General features: G+C 34.5%; 4 protein-coding genes across 8 annotated transcripts; 2 read left to right on the forward strand and 2 right to left on the reverse strand.

The window, feature by feature from the left end:
* Positions 1-2354: 2354 nt before the first annotated feature.
* LOC133285158 (heat shock cognate 70 kDa protein 2-like) lies at positions 2355-4903 on the forward strand. 3 transcript variants are annotated; one of them, XM_061482339.1, is made up of 3 exons: positions 2355-2629; positions 3040-4278; positions 4444-4903. In XM_061482339.1, the coding sequence occupies exons 1-3, from the start codon at positions 2416-2418 to the stop codon at positions 4767-4769; spliced, it is 1779 nt and encodes a 592-aa protein (XP_061338323.1). In that variant the 5' UTR covers positions 2355-2415; the 3' UTR covers positions 4770-4903. The 3 variants fall into 3 exon arrangements, with proteins under 3 accessions (XP_061338323.1, XP_061338324.1, XP_061338322.1); XM_061482340.1 differs by having other exon boundaries at positions 3040-4004; positions 4395-4903; XM_061482338.1 differs by having other exon boundaries at positions 3040-4903.
* Positions 4904-5301: 398 nt separating this feature from the next.
* On the reverse strand, positions 5302-10844 carry LOC133285195 (uncharacterized). Its single transcript, XM_061482385.1, has 9 exons — positions 10706-10844; positions 10549-10610; positions 10247-10337; positions 8759-8845; positions 8507-8560; positions 6743-6924; positions 6056-6138; positions 5869-5969; positions 5302-5656 (listed from the first exon to the last, which is right to left on the reverse strand). The coding sequence occupies exons 1-9, from the start codon at positions 10751-10753 to the stop codon at positions 5441-5443; spliced, it is 924 nt and encodes a 307-aa protein (XP_061338369.1). The 5' UTR covers positions 10754-10844; the 3' UTR covers positions 5302-5440.
* A 1720-nt stretch (positions 10845-12564) lies between these two features.
* On the forward strand, positions 12565-17151 carry LOC133285177 (geranylgeranyl transferase type-1 subunit beta). 2 transcript variants are annotated; one of them, XM_061482363.1, is made up of 11 exons: positions 12565-12790; positions 12904-12979; positions 13060-13118; positions 13212-13351; positions 13562-13617; positions 13712-13788; positions 13937-13982; positions 14697-14821; positions 15182-15249; positions 15348-15435; positions 16744-17151. In XM_061482363.1, exons 1-11 carry the CDS (start codon positions 12593-12595, stop codon positions 16891-16893), a joined length of 1083 nt encoding a protein of 360 aa, XP_061338347.1. In that variant the 5' UTR covers positions 12565-12592; the 3' UTR covers positions 16894-17151. The 2 variants fall into 2 exon arrangements, with proteins under 2 accessions (XP_061338347.1, XP_061338348.1); XM_061482364.1 differs by having other exon boundaries at positions 16758-17151.
* Positions 17152-18707: 1556 nt separating this feature from the next.
* LOC133285186 (uncharacterized) lies at positions 18708-20772 on the reverse strand. Of its 2 annotated transcripts, XM_061482374.1 has the most exons (2): positions 20392-20772; positions 18708-20017 (listed from the first exon to the last, which is right to left on the reverse strand). In XM_061482374.1, exon 2 carries the CDS (start codon positions 19923-19925, stop codon positions 19236-19238), a length of 690 nt encoding a protein of 229 aa, XP_061338358.1. In that variant the 5' UTR covers positions 19926-20017; positions 20392-20772; the 3' UTR covers positions 18708-19235. The 2 variants fall into 2 exon arrangements, with proteins under 2 accessions (XP_061338358.1, XP_061338357.1); XM_061482373.1 differs by having other exon boundaries at positions 18708-20772.
* Between the last annotated feature and the right edge of the window lie 2861 nt (positions 20773-23633).

The following is a 23633-nucleotide window of genomic DNA, read 5'->3' on the forward strand; positions in this document are numbered from 1 at the left end:
GCATTGTTTTGAATCAACCGGTAGTGCTCAGAATGAGCAAAATGAGTTTAGAAACTTAATCTGACAATTCTAATGCCAAATATGAATTCAAAACGAAAAATTATATAGTCTGACACTTTTCGTGAAAATCTCGTGAATAATATTTTTTGCCGGGTATTTTGTATCGCTGTTTAAGCAACCGGTAGAGCCCATAACTAAATAATTGATGAAATAAGAATAAGAAAGTCCAATATATGCCAAACAAGTCATAATAGACCCAAGAATGATAAGTTTATAAGTTTTAAGTTTCGTATGCAAACGGTCACAATTAGTGATTCACAGTGCATTTCGTCAAAAATGGTGCAGACACCATACTGTGAATTGTGAATATTGTTCCTTTGCGAATAAAAATTACTGTAAATAAGTTCAAAAGAATAAAAATATGTACGTAGCTTTAAGTTAGTTCCGGGTCAATTTAAGTGAAATTAAGTGAGAGAAAAATAACCGGTGAAATGCCACATGTGCATATAAGTCCAAGTCACTAAAGCATGGCAGTACAAATTTGCCTCCTTCTCTCTCTCCTTGGTCGAGCTTCTCCTCCATGGAAGGCTTAGGTTTTCTTTTCTTTTTCTTTTGATTTCTTATTACACAAGCATCCAAATCCATAAGTCCATTACACGAAATTGATAGTAAATCATCCAAGGAATCCATTCCACCACTTTGTTTGGGCTGAAATTGCATGTGGGAAGAGTTCTTCCTCCTCTCCAATTCGTGGCACTATTCATCCAAGTGCAAAAGTGTGAATTTTGAGTGAGTTTTGCTTGGGTTTTGTTCCTTGGACTTTGGATAAGTGATTTGAGGTAAGAAATCTTCATTTCAATGGTTTGATTTATATGATTTGAGTTTTGAAAATTTAAAGCATGTTTTGGTGGGAAACTTTGAGTTCAAAATTTGAATTGATGATGAACTATTGTTGTGTAGTTGTGGTAATGTGAGATAAGCATGTGAATAAGTGTAAAGTTGGAAAAAAATTCCATGATGTTACCTCTCTATAATTCGGCCAAGTTAGGGTTGTTGGGTTTGGTGTGCAAAAAAATTAAGTGCATGAATGGTGGAGGTTGGTATATTGGTGTATGTTGAGAAAAGTATTTCTTCAGTCACCGGAGATAAAATTATCTCCAGTGAGCTCAAAACGACGTCGTTTTGAGGTTATAAGATTAAAAAATTAAAATGATAAAGACTAATATAACCCTGCAATATATTATAATTATAAAAATACCTTGATTTCTGTCACAAAACGATGTCGTTTTGGACTCACTGGAGATAACTTGATGACTGGAGAAATCCTTTACCTATATATATATATATATATATATATATATATATATATATATTTTATTGGAGATCAGTGAAGTGAAGTGATTTAATTCTTTGCCTTAAATGGATTTAAAAAAAGGGTTTTGTATCTATAATTTAACATGACCACAACAACTTTCCTACACACACAATATTTTGTGGGACCCACAATTTTTGAAACCAAAAAAAAAAAAAAAAAAACTCTGGCACGCAAAACGAATCTCTATAACATAACACAATCACTTTTCCTACAACATAACTCTTATTAAACCCTTAAAAAAAATAGTGGAATTCTTAAATCAATTAAAAAGATATTAAATTATCAAATCGGTAAAAAAATATATATATTTAATTATTCGATTTGTTGATGATTCGATTGTACTTTTACACTCAATGTGACAGCTAAAGGTTGTGCAAGTGTTATTCTTAACGCGTAGCCGACGACAGTTCTCCATCGTCCAATAACTACACTGAGCCAATCACGTATTAAGGAAAAAGAGGAATAAATTTTAAGTACATTAGATATATAACAAAATTCTGTGTATTTGTCCAAATATTTTGTGATATAAAAACAAAAAATAGATATAGAATCAACTTATATCTGTGCAAAAAAAAATTCTTATAACAAATCTTAATCGTAAATTTTTGTATATCTAACGGTTAAAATTATTGAGAATTAATAATTAATTAATTAATGAAACACAATAAATTTTAACCGTTAAATATATATAAAAAATGATTAAGATCTTTATACTGATGTAAGATAATCCTGCCTCAAAAAATTATCTCACATTTAATTTTTTTTTAGATGATGTGATATTCTTTTTCCAAATATCATAAAATAAATGAACAGATACATTATTAATGTACTAAAGATTTATTCGGAAAAAAAAAAAATCAAAATCGTCTACAACAACTGCTTAGGACCCACTTACGGAACATTCTAGACACTCTCCCTTTAACCTATATATATACCTTCTCTTTCTCTCAATACTCATTCAAACCCTTATTCTTCTTAACTCTTTCTTCTTTATCTCTGTATCTCTCAATTTTCTAAGGCTTAAAGTTTTGTCGGAGAATATGGCAGCAAAAGGTGAAGGACCGGCGATCGGAATCGACCTCGGCACCACCTACTCCTGCGTCGGAGTGTGGCAGCATGACCGCGTTGAGATCATCGCTAATGATCAGGGGAATCGTACGACGCCGTCGTATGTTGCCTTTACAGACACCGAAAGGTTGATCGGAGATGCAGCTAAGAACCAGGTCGCCATGAACCCACTCAACACCGTTTTCGGTAATTCATCTGAAAAAATTAAACCCCTTTTCTTGCTCAAGTTTTCAAGAGTTTAACTCTTGATTGATTCAGATGCGTAGTATTTAGTTTTGTAGTTGTTATTGTCTATTAATCTCCTTTTAATCGGTAAGGTGTGTAGTTTAGATGTAAACTTTTAATTTTAATTAGGTATTTTGCTGAATTAGTGGGTAGCAGATTGATAAGCATGCGTTGATTGGGTTTGAATAAAGATCAATATAAGACATGAATGAGCAATTCCTTTAACCTATTTCAATTAAAAAGAATTTTATTTTTTATTCCTATCACATAGTTGTTTTACTGTCTTGGGATGCTGTTTGTATGTGTTGTGTGGAAGGTTTTCTTTTTGCTTGGCACGATGTGGCTGCTAATTGGTGATTGTTATTTTGCAGATGCGAAGAGGTTAATTGGGAGGAGAGTTAGCGATGCTTCTGTTCAGAGTGATATGAAGTTGTGGCCATTCAAGGTTGTTGCTGCGGCTGGTGACAAACCCATGATTGGTGTTAACTACAAGGGTGAGGAGAAGCTATTTGCTGCGGAGGAAATCTCGTCTATGGTCCTAACAAAGATGCGGGAGATTGCAGAGGCTTACCTTGGGTCAACTGTGAAGAATGCTGTTGTAACTGTGCCTGCTTACTTCAATGACTCTCAGCGTCAAGCTACCAAAGATGCCGGTGTTATTGCTGGCCTCAATGTCATGAGAATAATAAATGAGCCAACTGCCGCAGCTATTGCCTACGGCCTTGATAAGAAAGCTACAAGTGTTGGTGAGAAGAATGTCCTGATCTTCGATCTCGGAGGTGGAACTTTTGATGTTTCTCTCCTCACCATCGAGGAGGGTATCTTCGAAGTTAAGGCCACAGCCGGAGACACTCACCTTGGAGGTGAGGACTTTGATAACAGAATGGTGAACCACTTTGTACAGGAATTCAAGAGGAAGAACAAAAAGGACATTAGCGGAAACCCAAGAGCCCTGAGGAGGTTGAGAACTGCTTGTGAGAGAGCGAAGAGGACGCTCTCATCCACTGCTCAGACCACCATTGAGATAGATTCTTTGTTTGAGGGTATTGACTTCTATTCAACAATCACTCGGGCTAGGTTTGAGGAACTCAACATGGACCTTTTTAGGAAGTGTATGGAACCTGTGGAGAAGTGTCTTAGGGATGCTAAGATGGACAAAAGCACTGTTCATGATGTTGTCCTTGTTGGTGGCTCTACTAGGATTCCTAAAGTTCAGCAGCTGCTGCAGGACTTCTTCAATGGGAAGGAACTGTGTAAGAGCATCAACCCTGATGAAGCCGTTGCTTATGGAGCTGCTGTCCAGGCAGCTATATTAAGTGGCGAAGGCAATGAAAAGGTTCAAGATTTGTTGCTTTTGGATGTCACCCCCTTGTCTCAAGGTTTGGAGACTGCTGGAGGTGTCATGACTGTATTAATTCCACGGAACACTACGATTCCTACTAAGAAGGAACAAGTATTCTCTACATACTCTGATAACCAACCTGGTGTCTTGATTCAAGTTTATGAGGGTGAGAGAGCAAGAACTAAGGATAACAACTTGTTGGGTAAATTCGAGCTTTCAGGCATTCCTCCAGCTCCCCGTGGTGTTCCTCAAATCACTGTTTGCTTTGATATTGATGCTAATGGTATCTTGAATGTCTCTGCCGAGGACAAAACCACTGGGCAGAAGAACAAGATTACCATTACCAATGACAAAGGAAGATTGTCAAAGGAAGACATTGAGAAGATGGTTCAAGAAGCAGAGAAATACAAGTCTGAAGATGAGGAGCACAAGAAGAAGGTTGAGGCGAAGAATGCCTTGGAGAACTATGCCTATAACATGAGAAACACCATAAAGGACGAGAAGATCAGTTCAAAGCTTTCCTCAGAAGACAAGACAAAGATTGAGAATGCAATTGAGCAGGCCATTCAATGGCTTGATGCCAATCAGCTTGCTGAATCTGATGAATTTGAAGACAAGATGAAGGAGCTTGAGAGCTTATGTAATCCTATTATAGCCAAGATGTATCAAGGCGGGGCTGATGTAGGTGGTGATGAGAATGATGATGCTCCACCTGCAAGTGGTAGCGGTGCTGGCCCCAAGATTGAGGAGGTTGATTAAAATGGATTTGTTAGGTATTGGTAGAAAATTATGCGTATTAGTATTTGTTATTTTGTTTTGTTATGGCTAGTATAGAATTTTGCTTTCGTAAATTGTATTGTTGATTTCAATTTGTCATTGGTTTTGATAATTGAAAAATAGTATACTGTCAGCTCATTATTAATCTGGATCATATAATTTTAGTATGAAGATTTTGATATATTTCAGTTTCAAGCTGATTTAAATTGGGTAATGTTACTTATATGCCAAAAATTTCCTGCTTTCACATTTATATATATATATATATATATATATATATATATATATATATATAGAGAGAGAGAGAGAGAGAGAGAGAGAGAGAGAGAGAGAGAAGGGGGTTTTGCCGACTAATCTGATTAAAAAATATTGATGAAGACATATCAGGACCCGCAGCCAATGGGAATAACGGGAGCGAACGAATTTCAATCAAAATGTACATCCTCCCATCAAGACGTACTCACTCAAAAATCATTCATCAAGTTTGTAATGGAATAGTAAAACCTTGTACAGTTCTAATTGACAAAAAATAACATAAAAAGTAAAGGGTCAAATTATTCATGTCAAGATGCGCAGAGTCTCTTGCATGTTTAGCTATCATATCTTTTAGCTGACATTTTATACAAAAATGGATCCGACCAAGGTCAACATTATTATTTTAGTCCACTAGAGGTCGAAACCTTATTGATGACCTCCTCTTCCATTTCGACTAGTTGGCGACAAAACATTTCAACATTGTTTGCCTCTTCCTTGAACATGAACCTGAATTCTTTCCATTGGTAGTGACCAACGCCATCCGTCAAAATTGGACTGGAAACTTTTGCCAGGACATCAAATCCTTTGCGATCAATGGATGCTATGTATGCATCCTTAATACAAAAACGGTGGAATAGTTAGTTTTTCTTACAATTATATTATTAGAATAAAAAAAGAAAATGAACTGATTAGGTAAGATATGGGTTCTAGATGTTTAAGCACTAACAACTTTGTAATCAGATGAGATGATAATATTTCATGGTTTCAATTTGATGTTCTTAACATATGTTTTGTTCGCAGAGAATAATTAAGATTATTAAGTTACCTTTGCATTGGCATCCATGTAAACAAAACAAAAAAGCATGAGGGCTCTCCGCCTTGCCTCGCTTTGGTTAATCCCATCAATCAACTTTGCTGAAAATGGTGCTACACAAGACACATACAAGAGATGTGAATCTTCTGTTACATAAATATGAGATACTGATTTTATGCATCTCAAACCAGGTCTTTACCTAAGACATCAGCTTTGGATGTTTCCAAATCTTCAACATCCACTTCAAATGTGCCTCCATATGCATCAATAAATGTGCAAGATCTGAGCAGTAAACTCTCACATTAGATGAAACAAACATTTTAGATTTTTTAATTTCATTCATAGTTTAATGATGTCCTGGTCACACTAGCGGATGCAGGATAATAAAAGTTCGCTCAAGCTGATTATTTCAGGAAGAAGCTTCCTAAGTAAATGACTTCTGTAAAAGCCCTATTTGCTGATGCATACAGAACAAGATCACGGACAATCATCTGATGCAACATATTAGACATTTAGCAGGTTCTCAAAATTTTAATGTTTTAAAAGTAACCATTACTTAAGTGTCATAACTAAGTATTGCCACAAACCTACCAACTTAATAAAAATATTAAAACCATAAGTTTCATAGAAGGAAATAGTGAATTAAGTAGGCTCACTCTCCCTCCTACCACAACTATCTGTATTTAATTTTAAATATATAAAATTTTAGTTTATGTTCCCTAACAATTTGAAATTTTGGTGTTAAACTTGTCCCATGACTGTAGTAAACTATTTAGGATTGCAGGAAGACCCAATCTGGATGGATACTAGAACCAGATATGATCTTTGCATTCATATAGTGAAACAACACATTTCAAGATATAGATTTAAACATCCAAGTTCTTACCTCATTCTAAATCTATACACAGAGTATCTTTCACTGCCTCCCAATAGTTCCTGAAGATTATCACTTCGTGATGTACAGCTAACACTAGAACTTAGTACTCCAGAAACAGTGTAACTGAACTCATTGATAACTTTTTGCTCAGATAATATGACTTCCTGAAGTTTTTCTGCAAGAGACTTAATCTACACCAAGATCAATAACTTAATGTCAATATCAATTATCAAGAACAAGTCTATAGCAATGCAGTGAATTCTGTTGCCCCTTGCCAACATTATGATAAGCCACGTATTATACCTAACCTGACTGGAGGATCTATTGATTTATATATCAAAAACCAATGAATAAAAAATGTGAAATAATATAAAACTCCATCTTTTTTCTGGTATTATCCATACACGTAATTATATTTTGGGAATAGCGTTTCTATAGTGACTGCAGGTAAGGTTCTCTACAGTGGCCCCCAAAACTACACTGTTTCATGCTTAAACAATAAAAAAACATCTAAGTTGCTCTCTAAGTGACTGAGCAAGTGCTGCCGCCATTATACGAACTACTTGAGGACCCAGTGACAATGCCGCCGTCATTTGAAGGATTTCAGGGCCCGGTGACAAACCAGTTGCGTCAGCTGCTGGAGACAGAGAATTTGACGCCAATTAGGGAGGAAATGCAGCAGCTTCCCGTGAAGGAGTCAATGACGGCGACGAAGCAGGTGCGACGGAAGCCAAACAAAATCAAGGTCGCTTCAGCGGTGGCGGTGTTGCCAACCCCACCGCCACCTCTTATCAGTGTCAATATTTTTTCATTCATGAGAAATGCTTTCTCTGTGAAAGTGGACTTGAACAGCACCGTTCGGATGCTAAAGGAGAAGATTCATGATAACTCCTAATGATTAACATTTCATTAGAGAGCAACTCAGATGTTTTTTATTGTTTAAGCATGAAACAGTGTAGTTTTGGGGGCCACATAGAGAACCTTACCTGCAGTCACTGTAGAAATACTATTCCCTTATATTTTATTCACGTGGAAAGTTTTCAAAGCCAATATGAAAATTTTCAGAAAATAAAAGTTCAAATATATAGTTAAGCTTTCCATCTTCCAATTAGGACTTGTCAAAATGTTGTGTACTTATTTTATCAGAATTTAAGATATTACATTAACAACAATCATGCAATTGGAATAAAAATAAGATTTTGACCCATTCCCATTATAATTTTTAAGGTAATAAGCTTGTATTTTTATCCTGTTCAATGAATTATATATTTACTCTGATCCAGCTGGGAATCAAATTTGTCCAATAAGGTTCCCCAGTATCGGCTGACATCCTCTACAAAAAGCTCAGCTTTTATCAGTTCAAATGATTGATAAATAATAAAATTTAAAACTTGACTATTCTTTTCATTTACCTCCGGTTTGTCCTAACCAATTTAATTTCACACTAATCAGTTACTGAGAATATAACCCTACAGACTATTAAGGAACAAATCAAGGTTTAAAATTGATAACGATGAAGACCTATAGCCTATAGGTAGTTTTGATGATAAATCAACTAACTTTTTCTTTTTCATAAAACTTCTGAAGAGTGGCATAAAAGATAAAGTTTACTGAAGCGTAGCAATTATTTGGCCAAGCTAAAGACATTGAAAAGCTACAAAGCTCAAAAAATACAGATTTTCAGTTGAAAAGGACTGGCATTATTAGGGTAAAGTATATTATCGATCATGAAATGATGAAGAGCAAGCATATGGACAGTTGCTGTGGCATTACCTTATCTTCTTTAAGAGGAAGAACTTCCCCAGATAAAGCAACCCGTATTGGTAACTGCAGCATGTGAATAAATCAGCCAATTAGCTTATACCTTTATTTCTTCTAATTATACAGGAATCTCAAAGCAGGCACCATTAGGAAAAAAGCCCTTTATTAGAGATTTTTATGGAGAATCAAGCTAGGATATACAAATTTTCTCATATAGGATAAGATTGTAGTATCAAAAGAAAACAAATGTATACCATGCACAACCTTTTTCATTGATTTTAATAAGACTCCCAGTGGGCCTGGAAAAGGGCTGGTCACAGCAAATGAACCACGCTCATCAATGATTGTGTTCTGCATAAAACAAAAATCAAATGTGTCATCCTTGACTCCTTGTAACTATGAAATATACTCAGATGAAATTTGTTAACACATCTAGTCTCATTCTCATAAGTAAAATAAGCATTCGCATGGGGGGGGGGGGGGGGGGGGGGGAATTAAACCGTGAACAAAAATAAAAATGGATTTCATCTGCTAGATGGCAGCCTTCTAAACATTCCTGCTATTAGGTTCATCTACAATATGATGAACTGTCCAGTTGATGACATGAACCAAAAACACTAATAGAGAGAATAAGAAGAGAAAGACAAATAAATCACAATCAAAGCAACCAGTTATCATTAAAAATGATTAACAAAAAAGAAAAAAGAAATAAAACCAAACATCAAAATTTCCCTAGGAGATGAATATACTTTCCTTTAATGTAATGCATTTGCTTTTAACAAAGTCTTGCAATTGCATATATTATGTTGAGATAGTAATGATAATTTATATTGTTTATTATTAATTATTCAAAATTCACACCCTATTTATACTATTTCAAATTAACATAGGATGTCTTCACCCCATTATGAATTTGTCACTTCGAGTTCTATTTCTACTTCAAAAATGTCGGTTAGGCTCTATCCAATCATATGTAGCAACCAAAAACGGTAGAAAAAATAACTGTCTTGCAATTTAGTGCCGTAGAGCTGGTTCCTTTTCCTCCAGGCAAATCTATCATTGGTGATCATTGTGTTTAGATGATAAAGTTCTGATGGCCAGACAAATTGCCTTAAAGCAAGGTTGGTGGTTAAAAACCTATAACCTACACTCATGTATGGATTGGATTAAGGCGACACTTCAAATTTGGCCAAGATTGCTTCTGCTGAATATGCTCACCTTTTTCTTTCCGAGGCTACCATGCACCATTGGCTTATCTGCTAGCTTGAGATTTAAAGTGTCTTTTGAGCTTGCTGAACAGATTTATAAGGAACAACCACTTGGTTTTGTTTCTTAGGTTAAGTCTACATAAGTGTTCCGACTGCCGTTCTCTCTATGGTTCGAAAGTCTCTATAGACTTGGTTTGGGAGATTTAACACAGTAATTCATCAAACTGGATTGATTTGTAGTGAGGCAGTGTTTTATATTGTCATTCGAAATATACTTTTGCTACCTCTCTAACATATCTCGAAGCTCATCCCTTAATTTTTCACCCCATTTTAAAGGGACTCCAAACCGACCCTCAGAGCAAAGCTACCTCTCTCTGATACTTCTGTGATGAACTAAAACATTTTGACCCTTAGAAAAGATACAAGATATTTTTATTATGAACTAAGATTTCTCTTTAGCCATCGCATCTTCACATTGGACAGGGTAAATAAGCAATAGTAAAACAGAAGAAAGAAAAAAAAAAGAATATGAAGATCAACATACCACATTATGCAAATCATTTTCTGGCACCCAAAGGTATGGCTGCCCCCTTTTAAGTATGTATTTAACCTTAGATGTATGGATATCCCCTTTGCTGTTGAAATCATGCAAAAGTAACAAAGACTCATTAGTAAACTACTATTGCTGTAACAGAATCATCACACCACATGTCTTTAATTATTAAGAAAAAAAAAACTTTATACAGAATGTTAAGTGTTGCAAGGAAGTAAGGCTGGGCTTAAGGTTTGTGAGTTGTGAACAGAGAATATGAAGAGGAAGCAAAAGGGAAAGGGAAAATTGGGTACCTTCCTTTGGCATCTGCTTTGATAGTATTAAGGGAACCTTGCCAGTTTGATGCCAATATATTCTACATACATAACAAGGCATGAAATATTGTTTGAAAATGAATCATATCGATGGTGCTACTGTTTGATGAGAAAGAGAAAGAGAACAAGGAAGAACCTTGCATTTCTCAGCGAATGTCAACACCGTTGCTTTGTTGCGTTTCATTGGTTTGGAGTGTGCGCACTACCTGCTCGATAAAACTACTATAAGTATTTAGGGCCTGCAACGCAACCAATGCTTGGAGTTTGAAGCTTATAGTTATACACCACCATCAACCATTTTGCGTTTAGACTTCAGAACGCGGTTTATAGGATTTTTTTATTTTATTTTTGAATTAGGATGAATTAAAAGACGATTTTAGGGTAATGAACTAATGATGTTTAGGGGGAAAAACACGAATTTATGGAAGATAAAATGAGTGGGTTTTTTTAGGGAAAAGTTCGGGACACTGACCATTTTGTCACACTTCTTCAAATTATTTATTAGATTGCCACGTCAATAGTAAAAATTTTCGAAATGCCACGCGGCATAATTCAATTCGCTACGAATAAATCTTTGGTGCTATTGTTGCACCTAGATTCAGTGCATCTCACCAATAGGAGCATTACATATTAGAGGAGAGAGATAAAATTTGGCAGAGGAAAGAAAACTTTGACTGACATGTAATATTTTTATTGATGGGATGTACTGAATCTTTGGTGCAACAGTAGCACCAAAGATTTATTCATTCGCTACACTGTAAAACAAATTATGCTTGCAAATAATTCGCTATATAGTGTAGAGAAATATGCCTTGTTAGGCTGCACAGTCAGCAAAAATGACATGTGTCAAGCTGGCAGTAATTCGCTACACTGTGTAGCAAATCATGCTTGTATTAGTGCCTGCTTGACATGTGTCATTATTGCTGACTGTGCAGCCTGACATGGCTTATTTCGCTACACTGTGGAGCGAATTATTTGCAAGCATAATTCGCTGCACAGTGGAGCGAAATATGCCGCATGGCATTCCGGAAATTTTTACTGTTGGCGTAGCAGTCTGGTAAATAATTTGGAGAAACGTGACAAAATGGTCACTGTTCCGAAAAGTTCACTAATACCTTTGTGGTTTGCTGTAGAATCATCTATGTTTATGTGGTGTTTTTTTTTGGGTTTACATTTGTCATTTAACATGACACAACAAACTTTTCTATACACTCAACATTTTGTGCGGCCCACACTTTTTGAAGAAAAAAGAAAAAAGAAATTACAGCACGCAAAACGAATCTCTATAACATTACACAATTACTTTTCCAATAACATAATTCTTATAAAACCCTTTTTTTTATCACATATGTTCTTGTGATTTGTAAAATATAAAATATTCACAGGAGTATATGTGATAAAAAAATATGTCCTTTTTGTAAACTACGAAGGCATATGTGATAAAAAAATCACAGGAATACAGGTAATAGGGATACAGGTGATTTTGAAGTAAATCATAAGAACATGAGTTAACTTTTCTTTGTTTTTAATATAAATTTTAAATTTTGAAAGTGAGTTATTTTATGTCTTTTTCTTTTCTAAAATAATATAATTATATATTCTTTAAAAATTGAAAAAATATTCAAAAAATATTCAAAACACATCAAAATAAGGTAATTTAAATAAAAGAGTAAATACCATTTTTGGTCCTCAGAAAATTTCACGAAGCCGTTTTAGTCCCTAGCAAATAAAAAGGGCCATCGTGGTCCCTCAAAAATTTAAAAGGACCCATTTGGTTGAAATCGTGGTCCCTCACAAATTCAAAAAAGAGCCATATTAGTCCTCAAAAGGATTAAAATGGGTCCAATTTAAATTTTTTAAGAACCACGTAACCTTTTTATTTGCTAGAGACTAAATCATGGCTGTGAAATTTTCTAAGGAACGTGAAGGATATTTACTCTAAATAAAAATATCACAAAGTTATTTCATGAACCCTTTTTATATTTCACACTTTCTGAAATTGAGCATCATCACAAGCAGTTCCATGGATTCTGCAGAAGACTCATCCTCGGAGTCAACACCACCAAACTGTTGCGAGATAATGGATAAGGATCTTCATGTCACGTTTCTTGAGATGATGTATCACTTGCTCCCATCCCCATATGAATCTCAAGAGATCAACCACCTCACTCTCGCTTACTTTGTTATCTCTGGACTTGACATTCTCAACGCTCTTCATCGAGTATATATAATAATCCTATGTTTTATGCATGCTGTTACTGCTTTTATGATTCATTGTTCATTTGTGAACTCAAGTTCTTTTTTTTCTTTTCTTTTTTGAATTTGTGATTAAAGGTTGAGAAGGATGCTGTTGCCAATTGGGTTTTGTCTTTCCAAGTTCACCCTGGAACCAAAGCTGACCTCAACAATGGTATGCAAATGCACTTGTTAGCAGCATTTGATCTCCAAAATTTGATTTTTAGTTGACCCATTTGAAGGTTTTTGCTGCAGGACAATTCTATGGCTTTCATGGTTCCAGAACTTCACAGTTTCCTCCAGATGAGAATGGGGTACGACAAAAGATTGAAATTTTAAAGTGCAAATTTTTTTTTCTGTTGGTGAAGAATCCTAACTTCTTTACTTTTATTTTTTATTTTTTTAAGGTTTTGCTTCACAACAATAGTCACTTGGCAAGTACTTATTGTGCCCTTGCCATATTGAAAATTGTTGGTTATAAATTGTCCAATCTTGATTCTGAATCAATGTTGACTTCAATGAGGAACCTTCAACAGCCTGATGGAAGGTATGCTTTTGAAATTTGGATTAGAACCGTGCCCTTTGTGCTTGTGTGATGGTCATATGAGTAAAATCCACGATGGTTTTTCAATTTAGTGGAATATGGTTTCAGAGATTTATGTCTAAATTTAACGCCCCCCCACCCCCAAAACACAAAAAATGATATGCTTAATTGGAATTACTTCTTGTTCCTCAACTCTTTGATCTATGTTGACAGTTTCATGCCTATTCATACTGGGGGCGAAACAGATCTTAGGTTTGTATATTGTGCAGGTAAGAGAAAAAAGACATGAAATGGTGATGCTACTTAGTTGATTAATAAATAATCCTGATATCGCATATAATTTTAACTAATTGACTGTATCAGCTGCCATCTGTTTCATGCTGGATAACTGGAGTGGCATGGACAAGGAGAAAGCCATGGATTACATATTACATTGCCAGGTTTGTGAAGCTAGTGCATCTACTGGGGATGGTATAAGAGTATTATCTCATGATTGTACTATATTCAGGGCATAAATGTTCCATGAAAATGAGTGTGTGTACATAAATGACATTGATATCTTTATTTTCCTTTTTTTATTCTTTATAGTCTTATGATGGTGGCTTTGGATTAGTACCGGGTGCAGAATCTCACGGTGAGTTCAAACAATCTGTTATCTTTCTCCTGAATCTCCTGAAGTAATTTTTTCAGTTTTTATTTTTTGATGCTATTGTCCATCACAAGATAGATTTGTTTAATATATTTTACGTTAGTCTTGGTTGGTTGGAGGTTGAAATCTAAGACTTCGAAATGTTATGCTATCTGATCAAGAGATATTTTCCTTTTAGAAGATGTACTACATGAGATTTAAGATTGTTTCATGAAATCCTACAGATTAAATATTAATTTACAGAGGGCAAAGTTTTAGCCTCTAGGCATATTTTTCTTTCTTCCCCTTTGGTTGGGTGGACAGATTGGTTTTGACTTATGAGAGTATCTTTCATTAAAATATTGATTGTGGATTGCCTTCTTTGAACAGACCTCAACATTTTATTTTTGATATTTCCTCTTGTCATTGTTTTACACTCTCGAGTATTGACATAGTCTAGTATCCATGTAAACCAATCAGTTGGCTGCTATTTTGTATCCTTGTGGTGGCCATTGTAATACTCGTGGACTTGTAGTTAACAACCTGCTCAAGCTCCATTCAATTTAAATTTTATGCTCCATGGAATAACAATTCTGGTTCAGACCTGTTGGTTTTCTTAAGTTATTTGCATGCATTTTGAATGGTGGTCTTCATCCAGTTTTAAAATGTTTATTATTTCTTAGATTATATTTATCAAAATTACTTGTTTTAGTGGCTCAGGTGGTGCAACTTATTGTGCTATTGCATCTCTCCGATTAATGGGGTTCATTGAAGATAATATTCTCTCAAGTTGTGCTTCATCTTCTTTGATAGATGTGCCATTGCTGCTGGACTGGATCTTGCAGGTTTTTACATCTAAACACTTTCAATATAAGATGAATTGATTTTATTAAACTATTAATTAGTAAATAAACACATTGGATTGAGGATCATTTTCAAGAGCTGCTTATTTGTGAATGACCTTCAAATAATGGCCTGAGGGCGAGCCTTGGAGACGTTGCTCCTTGTGACCAGAAGGTTACGGGTTTAAATCTAGCAAACAACCTCTTTGCAAAAATGCAAGGGTAAGGCTGTTACAATCGGCCATCACCTCTATCCTCGCAAGTCGAGGAGCCTTATGCACCGGTGTTTGTTCTTTCTTTTTTTAATCATTTAGTGCTCGGTTTCCTTGGATCAAGATTCACTAATTCTGTTTTCCTTTTCAGAGGCAGGGAAATGATGGTGGATTTCAAGGTAGACGTAATAAACCTAGCGATACATGTTATGCATTTTGGTAAGTACAGTATGGAGCCTTTATTAATTTCTATGGTATTGCGTCCCTGACTTATTTGTAAGTCGTCAAAGCCTTCACAAGCATCATGTGTTTGGTAGGATTGGAGCCGTCTTAAGGATTCTAGGTGGATGCAACTTTGTTGACAATAAAGCTCTTCGTGGATTTTTGCTTGCCTGTCAGTATCAGGTACTACAATTACTATTCTGCTTTCCATACAGTGTGTTGTAGATGTTAGGGGGAGAAATAAAATTTGATGATATATTATATCATAAAAAAAAAAAAACCACTCCCCGTTAAACCCAACTAGCGAGTATGGGGTGGAGGCAATCTTTGTACGCAACCTTACCTTTGCATAATTGCAAAGAGGCTGTTTCCTGGATTCGAGGTCATGGGTTCGAATCTTGGAAACAGTCTCTTTGCAATTATATGCAAGGATAAGGCTACGTACAAGGATTGCCTTCAACCCACACTCGCTAGTCGAGTTTAACGGGGAGTGGTTTTTTTTTAATTATATCATAAAAGTTATAGAAAATGAAAGGTAAGGAAAATAGTGATAGTGATTTAAGTTTAACACGATTTTTGTTGTTAAGTATATTAAGGAAAATGTTAGATACTGCCTTTTCATTTATGGGATTTTTTTTCCCATTCTTTTGGGTTTCTTTCCTGTACTTTTATGTTATGATTATACCATTGTCAAAAGCATCATAGTACTTTATGGACTCCATATTTGATTCTAGTCAAAAAAGAATTGTATGATAAGCAACTAAGACTTTTCTATTACTCTATTTTCTCTTCATTTGAAATCGATTTCAAGTCTTTCCTTTTTTTGTGTCAGATAAGATCATTAGCCACACTCTCTATCAAAGAAGTAAAATAGTATATATAATATGTCATGAAATTATAACAGGAAGAATATTCAATGGTCAATTTAATTTTATAATGGAAAGGAGAGGGGTAGTGTGAGGAGAGTGAACAAGTAAGAAGCGAGTCCAGTCTCTAGTTATATTGGCTAAATAATTTTCTTTTTATCCTAATTTGTGAAACTATTCTATTTATACTTACTCTGGGTTTTCTTTGAGGTGCTATTAATTCCACTTTCCCAGCATAAAAGAAAGAAAAAAAAAAATGTTCTTTCACTTCTTACATTTAAACTCAAACTTATGATTTTTACAGTAATTTGCCTCTTCCCTTTAGAGAAAACCATCGGTTTAGTACTTGAGTCCACCTCTAACCATGGAAGGGAAATGTCAAGTTTATGTTCTTATTAATTGGTGAAATGAGGATTTTAAATTGACCTAGAAAAGACCAGATTTTTAGTTCCTAGCAGAACACATGAAGGGAGGGAACTATTTTATGTGATGCCAAAATCTCTGGCTGATTGAACTAACTCTGAAACTCATATTTTGCTGCTTCAATGACTCCTGAATTTTTCTTAGACTGGATGAACTAATTTTTGAAACTCATGTTTTGCTTCTTATATTGGTTTTTAACCAGTATGGTGGTTTCAGCAAATTCCCTGGAGAGTTTCCAGACCTGTACCACTCCTACTATGGATTTGCTGCTTTCAGCCTGTTGGAAGAATCTGGCTTGAATTCACTTTGTTCTGAACTGGGAATTACTGAAATAGCTGCAATGGGAATTTAAGATATGTCTTGTCTTGGATGTCCAAGTGTTTGATTTGGTTTTTTGCCCCTATTATGTCTGTGTCCATTAGATATGGATACTTTTACTTTTGGGTACCTTTTGTGTGGTATGGATCTTTTAACCTAAGATTTCTTGCAAATTATGTGAAGCTGTCATGTCACAACTAATCCACTCTTATTGGATTTTATTTTACCTTTTTCCAAATTTAGGGGGAATGTAAACTTTCCATCTCATTTGACTTTATTAACAGTAATAATATCAACCAAATCTTATCCCACTTGGGTTTTTTTTTTTTTTCAATCTACAGAGTGGTATGTTAATCTGAAGTTCTACATAATGATAATAAATGTAAATTTATATAAATAAAAAACATATAATATTATCAGTAAATAAGAATTTTACAGAGTTATATTTCGATTGCAAATTATTTAGTCATAGATTAGTTTTAACATAAAATAAAAAATAAAGACAAAGGACAGTATAATTTACAGTCATCTTTTACACTGTAATTGACATCAAAGAAATAATAATAATAATAGTGGGCAGCAAATATTACACATTATTTGAGTTTATGACAGGTTTACTATTCTCCCTTCTTGAAATTGTTCATTTGCATACCGAATTAGAATATTTTTTTGGTCTCCCCATAGTTTCACACAAAATTCTTCTTGATATTTTTTAACCGGATCATTAACGTGCGTACAAAGGTTGAGAAGGCCAAGCAACCTTGATGGAACAAATCTGTACTACCGTGGCATCGAACATTAGGTGCAATGTTAATATTATAACTATGTATTTCAGAGCATAATTATCAAATGCGAATTGCGACATATCGCGGCCAACTCCGAAAAATGCTATAGCGTTATAGCAGGTTGCGGTGTCGGAAATAGCGCATAAATATATGACAGAAATAATGACAAAAAAATATTTTTTAAAGGCAGAAGTGACAGAGAGAGACAGATAGACTAAAAAATCCTTAAATTTTTTTTGTTACACATTTAAATTTAGGACAAAATTGACATTTTGCTTTATGACAGTAATATGACCGCAAATGTGATCGCAATGGCCGCTATTGTGTTCCGATACGGCACGACGCAGTTTCTTGTGGCGAGGCACCGCAACGCCCATACGGCGCGGCTCACGGCGCTATTGCAACGCAATTAACTACTATGTTCTGAAGAATATATAAAGTTATAACATTAAAAAAAATATATCTCTTCAAAATCTTGTTGGTTGATATGTCACACTCCTACTAATGCGATGTACTAAAGATTTATTCATGTTGAAGGAGTAGCCAAAAACTGAAGGGCCAATATAAATTATATCAATGTATCTAAAAAAAAAAAAGTAAACGAGATATTCTGTGTTTATGTAGAGGTCAATAGCTCAAGATATAGTTGATTCAACGTGCAACACAAAAAAGAGCCAAGAAAAGTTATGCCTAAAGCCATATTTTATTCTTTATTCTGACCTGTTATGATTCTTCAACGTGGTGGTGGGGTTACAAAGATGGCACCTTTCGGTCATGAGTCATGACCCACGAGACATATTCACGGGCAATTTCATCCCTTGTTGTTTAGCGAAAAAGCCACAAAAGCAGAGCCTCTCTTTTTATCAAATTTGTCACTTTGTTGGATAGTGCTTGGCTGAGCAATATATTACATGTTAACCATGAACTATTCAATGGCTCACTACAAAAGCCCTTCTTTGATCTTCATCAGATTTTGATCACACGGCAGATATCACTTAATAATAAAACTTTATTGTCTAAAACATAGCAACAAAGAAACAGAAAAACATGACATGGGACAATGTTGGCTTAAGACATGTCTTATTCATATGTTTGTAAAGAGAAAAAAAGAAAAGAAAATAAATAGCAGAGACTCAGAATTCTTTCAAAGTCCTTCTGACAGCTGCATGTATGGAAGACTAGGACCACCTCATCACTCAAAAAAATGATAATAATTACAGTGTCAGATACATTACGAAAATGGAGAATTTGGGTGAGCATGGAAATTTTAATAAGAAAAAAAAATGCCCATCAATTTTCCTATTGCATCAGACCCACCTTTAAGCATTTCTGCGCAGAAAATATTGCACCCCATGTCTTATGAAACATTGAGAGTACATTTCACAACTGGCTTAGCAGATTAAACTATGACTGCATCCCAAAACAACTTAAAAGGGGAGAAACAAATTCCCAAAACAAAAAAAAGAAAAAGTGGAATTCTTCACAATGTAATTAGAAAGATTAATGAAGGAAAAAAAAAAACTCAGTTGACTGGCAGAACTTTGATGTTAGATGCTTTCTTCTGGTTGATGAACTGAGTGTGGTGAATGTGTCAAGAAGCTAAGGGAAGTACCTGTGAAGTACTTGAATGGTACTGTGGTGGTAGATGAGATTGGTGAGTAAGCTCTCTTTCTATTTTCTTGTCAACAACTATTGTGATAAAAGAACTATCAACTACCTCATCTCCATTTACCTTATTCTCATCATGCAATTTTCTTCTAAGCTTCTCTTCTGCTTCCTGTAAGAACTTGAATTTTGGAGGAGGTGATGACTTTATTCTATTGAACTCAGCATCAGTTGTTGATTCAAAAAGAGGATTGAATCCACGTTGGTTATAGGGGCTGATAGGAGTGAAAGGAGGAGTGAAATAAGGTGGAGAAGCAGTAGGTGTCATATATGGTGTCTCCACAACTAGCAAATCACCCAAGCTTCTACCCCTTGAACCCTTTCCACTTTTCTCACCCTTGGACTTTCCATCATCAGATTCTAAATCTTCCTTTGATTCTTCTACTATTGTGAATAAGAATCTTGGAGGACCTAAGAGGTCTTGCTGCCTCATGTACTCTGCCTCAATGCCATCTTCCCCAAAGGGTTTGAAAAGAAATTCCTTGCTACTTTGTGACTGAAGTTGCAGTTCTGGATCATGAACAAGGGTGTCACCTATTCTCATTGAAGAACAAAGCTCTGTAGGAGTAAAAACAGTTTGCCTCAAAGAAGATGATGGCCTTTTCCAACAAAACATATAGAATAGCTCTTTCACTGGGTTGCCATAGTCATGTTCAATCTCTCTGTTGGTTATCCTCTTCTTCCACCATAACAAATAGTAAACCTCAGCTACCAGAGCCAACAAAAGACAACCGAAAACAATACTCAGACCAAGACCTACACTACTCAAAGATTTCATCTTTGTCCTCAAATCACATTGAAAAAACACTTTTTTAACTTTTTCAACCTCCCAAAGATTTCATCTATTTCAGAAAATCATATAAATAAAATAAAATAAAAGGCCAGTGAAACTACAAAAACAAAATCAAAACCCAACTTCAACAAAGAGAAGAGGAAAAGCTTAATGGGTAATTTACTAAACAGTCTTAAACCTATGCTCTAATTCTAAATTCAAGCACTGAAAATATGAATAATATTTTTGACTAGAATTCAATGTAATATTATAACTACATCCCCTCCCCACCAAAAAAGCTTTAACAAACCTTGGTAGCAAATTGTAAAACCTCCCAGAACACCAATCTGCTAAAAGGGCCAACCAAAAAGCTTTCTCTCTCTCTCTCTCTCTCTTGAAAGCAACACAAGCAAATCATAAGCATGAAGCCATGAGCCTTTTAGCTTTAACCCCACTTAAGATTGAGCATACACATATGGATTAGTCCCATCATTACCCTCAAAGATAGTAACATTTTTAAACAGGCCAAAAGAGAAAAAAAAAAAAAAAAAAGATCCCCTAAACCATAAACCACTTGTAGAAGTGCACAAAAACCAGGAGCCAGAAAAATAACATAAGAGAGTCCAGGTGTAAGAGAGGGTCGGCATGTACCTGTCTGGCTTATGGTTGGGGGGTCTCGTCCTTCGAGAGAACCTCACATGGGATCAGACAAAAAAAAAGTGACATGTCAATATGTTATTACATATTTAATATATAACTTACAATGTAAGATCCTTCAAATAAGGGAAGATTTCTCCCATAACTCAAGTTGATACTTGGTGTTATGTTACTCACTGACAATTTGGGAGGAACAATGATTCCATATCTGAAAGTTTCCTACAATGCTTCTTGTTTTTAAAATCTTAATCATGATCTTTGTTGAATATTTTTTACTTGCATGATTTTTGTTTTGAATTAATGGGATTATTATTTCAAAGTGAAGCAACATTTGTACAATTGCTATTGCTTCCTTTCATTCAGTAGATCATGATATTCCAAAGCAACAACTTAAAATACCTTATCTGTATTGTTACTGCTGAATTAATATAAGAAGATGGGCCACAAAACCCTAGATGTTAGATGAACCAGATAGGACGGTTTTATATTTATATTGTTTGGTATATTTTATGGCTTTAATGTTTCTAAAGTGAAAGTAGATAAGTTATTTACATTTGTTCTCAAAACGACGTCGTTTTGAGTTGAAAAATTAAAAAATTATAATGAAAAAGACTATTATAACCTTAAAATAAATTATAATTACAAAAATACATTAATTTCCGTCCCAAAATGACGTCGTTTTGGGCTCACCGTAGATAAGTTATCGCGAACCCATATTTTATTTTTGTTAAGTTAGTTGTATTGCATGAAGTATCAAACACAGACGAATTAAAGTACGTCTACATGTTTGTAATGAATATATATATATATATACAGAGGTAGGATCATTTGATACCGGTGTCAAATTTGAAGTTTGACACCTCATTGATCTTTTTTGATCTAACGGCTCTCAGATGAGGTGTCAAACTTCAAATTTGACACCGGTGTCAAATGATCCTACCTCATATATATATATATATTTATAGAGATTAAGAGTTAAAATACTATAATATGGATTCAATTAAAAATAATAATGTACTCCATATGAAATGATGCAGTGGCACCGACATATGTTTAGTTCCAAGGAGAAATTCAAATAATACAATGCTTGTGAACTCTTGAGCCTAAATTAATGGGGGACACTGGTTGGTTATCAATATCTGTTGTCTGTGCACATAAAGTCAGGAACAAAAAACAACAGTAAACACGCAGTGAAGGAGTTCACGAGCATCCTTGAAATTGCTCCACTTGAAAATGAAGCGTGTATTTGAATTGTTAGGATACTTGTGTTAATGAAAATATGTGAATACAACTAGAATAATAATATAATTACTACTAGATTGTTAGGATATTTGTGTTATATAAGTTAATTAAGTTTTTTTTTTTTTTACTATAAAAGTAGGGCATCAAAAACCAGGATTGAAATGCAAAATTGCTCCTGTCTCAAAATTACCAAACATGATAACAACAATTACAATTAGCAGCCTCTGTTGGGATTCTATGTAAACATGCATTAAATCCCATATTATCGATAAGCCACTTATGATTTCTTGCTTTAAATCAGTGAATTTATCTAGAAATGGAAAAAAGAAATAATTAATAACCAGATTATTAAGAACATAAAAATACCAACAACAAAAACTTACCTTATATATAACCCTCTTAATTATTATTTTTCTTCGTAGAAGTTATATTTTTCAGTCCATACTGTAGATGTACTGTGCTCAAATCTAGAGAGAATAGCAGCGAAAAAAGAGAAAGGTTGGTACACAACACAAAAATTAGCACAAGCATAGTTATTACTCATTTATAAACATCAGAGTTCCGCAACCGCAAGCTAATCTACCTTGTATAGGTGCAAACATGGTAGTTAAAATTTCGATTTAAATTTACATTTTTATGATTTTATAATTTTTTAAATCAAAACGATTTCATCAAAATTTCAAATAATTTTATGTTTTTATAATTTTTTACGATTTTTTTATGTTAAAATTTTACGTTTTATAATTTTTTATTCTTCTTTTAATCTCAGGTAAAATTTCGATTTTAATTATGTGCAAACTACCATAGGCCATACTCATTGATACGACTACACATACAATTTTTTATTGAATAAAATTCCAATTTTAATTATCATGGTGCAAACTATCATAGGCCATATTCATTGATATGACTACACATTCACACAGCCCATCTTTTCATTATAGTAGCGACACACAGCCCATCTTTGTTCCGCGGGTTATATTTTCAATTTTTTATTTTTTATTTAATTTTATTTTTTGTTAAATGTACGTAAAAGATGAGAAATGAAGGATTTGTGCTTTTCTTTTCCTTTTTTACAATGGAGAAGAAATTCTCTGTTTACGCTTTTCAATCATATTACAAAAAATGCAATCAGTATAAAATTATTTGAATTTCATAGTCATAAAGAAGGTTCAGAGAAATATCGCATATTCTTCTTGAGTTGATTTTATTTATGAAAGTCTTTGGGAAAGAGGAAACTGTGATGCTTTGGAAATTACACTACACAATCGAAAATGAATCTCAGCCTTCAGAAAACGAGACAATATGCGATCTTCCGGAAGTTTTTTCATGTGACGGTTTCATTTAAGTGCACTGTAATTTGCGCCAGGCTAAGATGAAACTGACTAGTAACTTGAATTGCATCTTTAAAATAAAAAAGGTCGTTAATCTTCCATTTAGCATAGTCTAATTTTTAATGTAGTCGCATTATCCAAAACCAATGAATCAATGGAAAGGAATCTCCATCTGTTATATTCAGTTTGCGAATAGAATTGAGGCCATTGGATTCATCTCATCTCATGGGCTATCAAGAGGAACAGAGGAATAGGTAAGAAAGAAAGAACACAGCGCAATTCTTATTGCAGTTACTCAAGCATCCGAAACTGTTCCTAA

The sequence above is a fragment of the Gastrolobium bilobum genome, unplaced genomic scaffold (genome assembly GCF_033153095.1).
Source record: "Gastrolobium bilobum isolate Gb01-03AN ecotype WA unplaced genomic scaffold, APGP_CSIRO_Gbil_v1 utg7917, whole genome shotgun sequence".
Lineage (NCBI taxonomy): Eukaryota > Viridiplantae > Streptophyta > Magnoliopsida > Fabales > Fabaceae > Gastrolobium > Gastrolobium bilobum.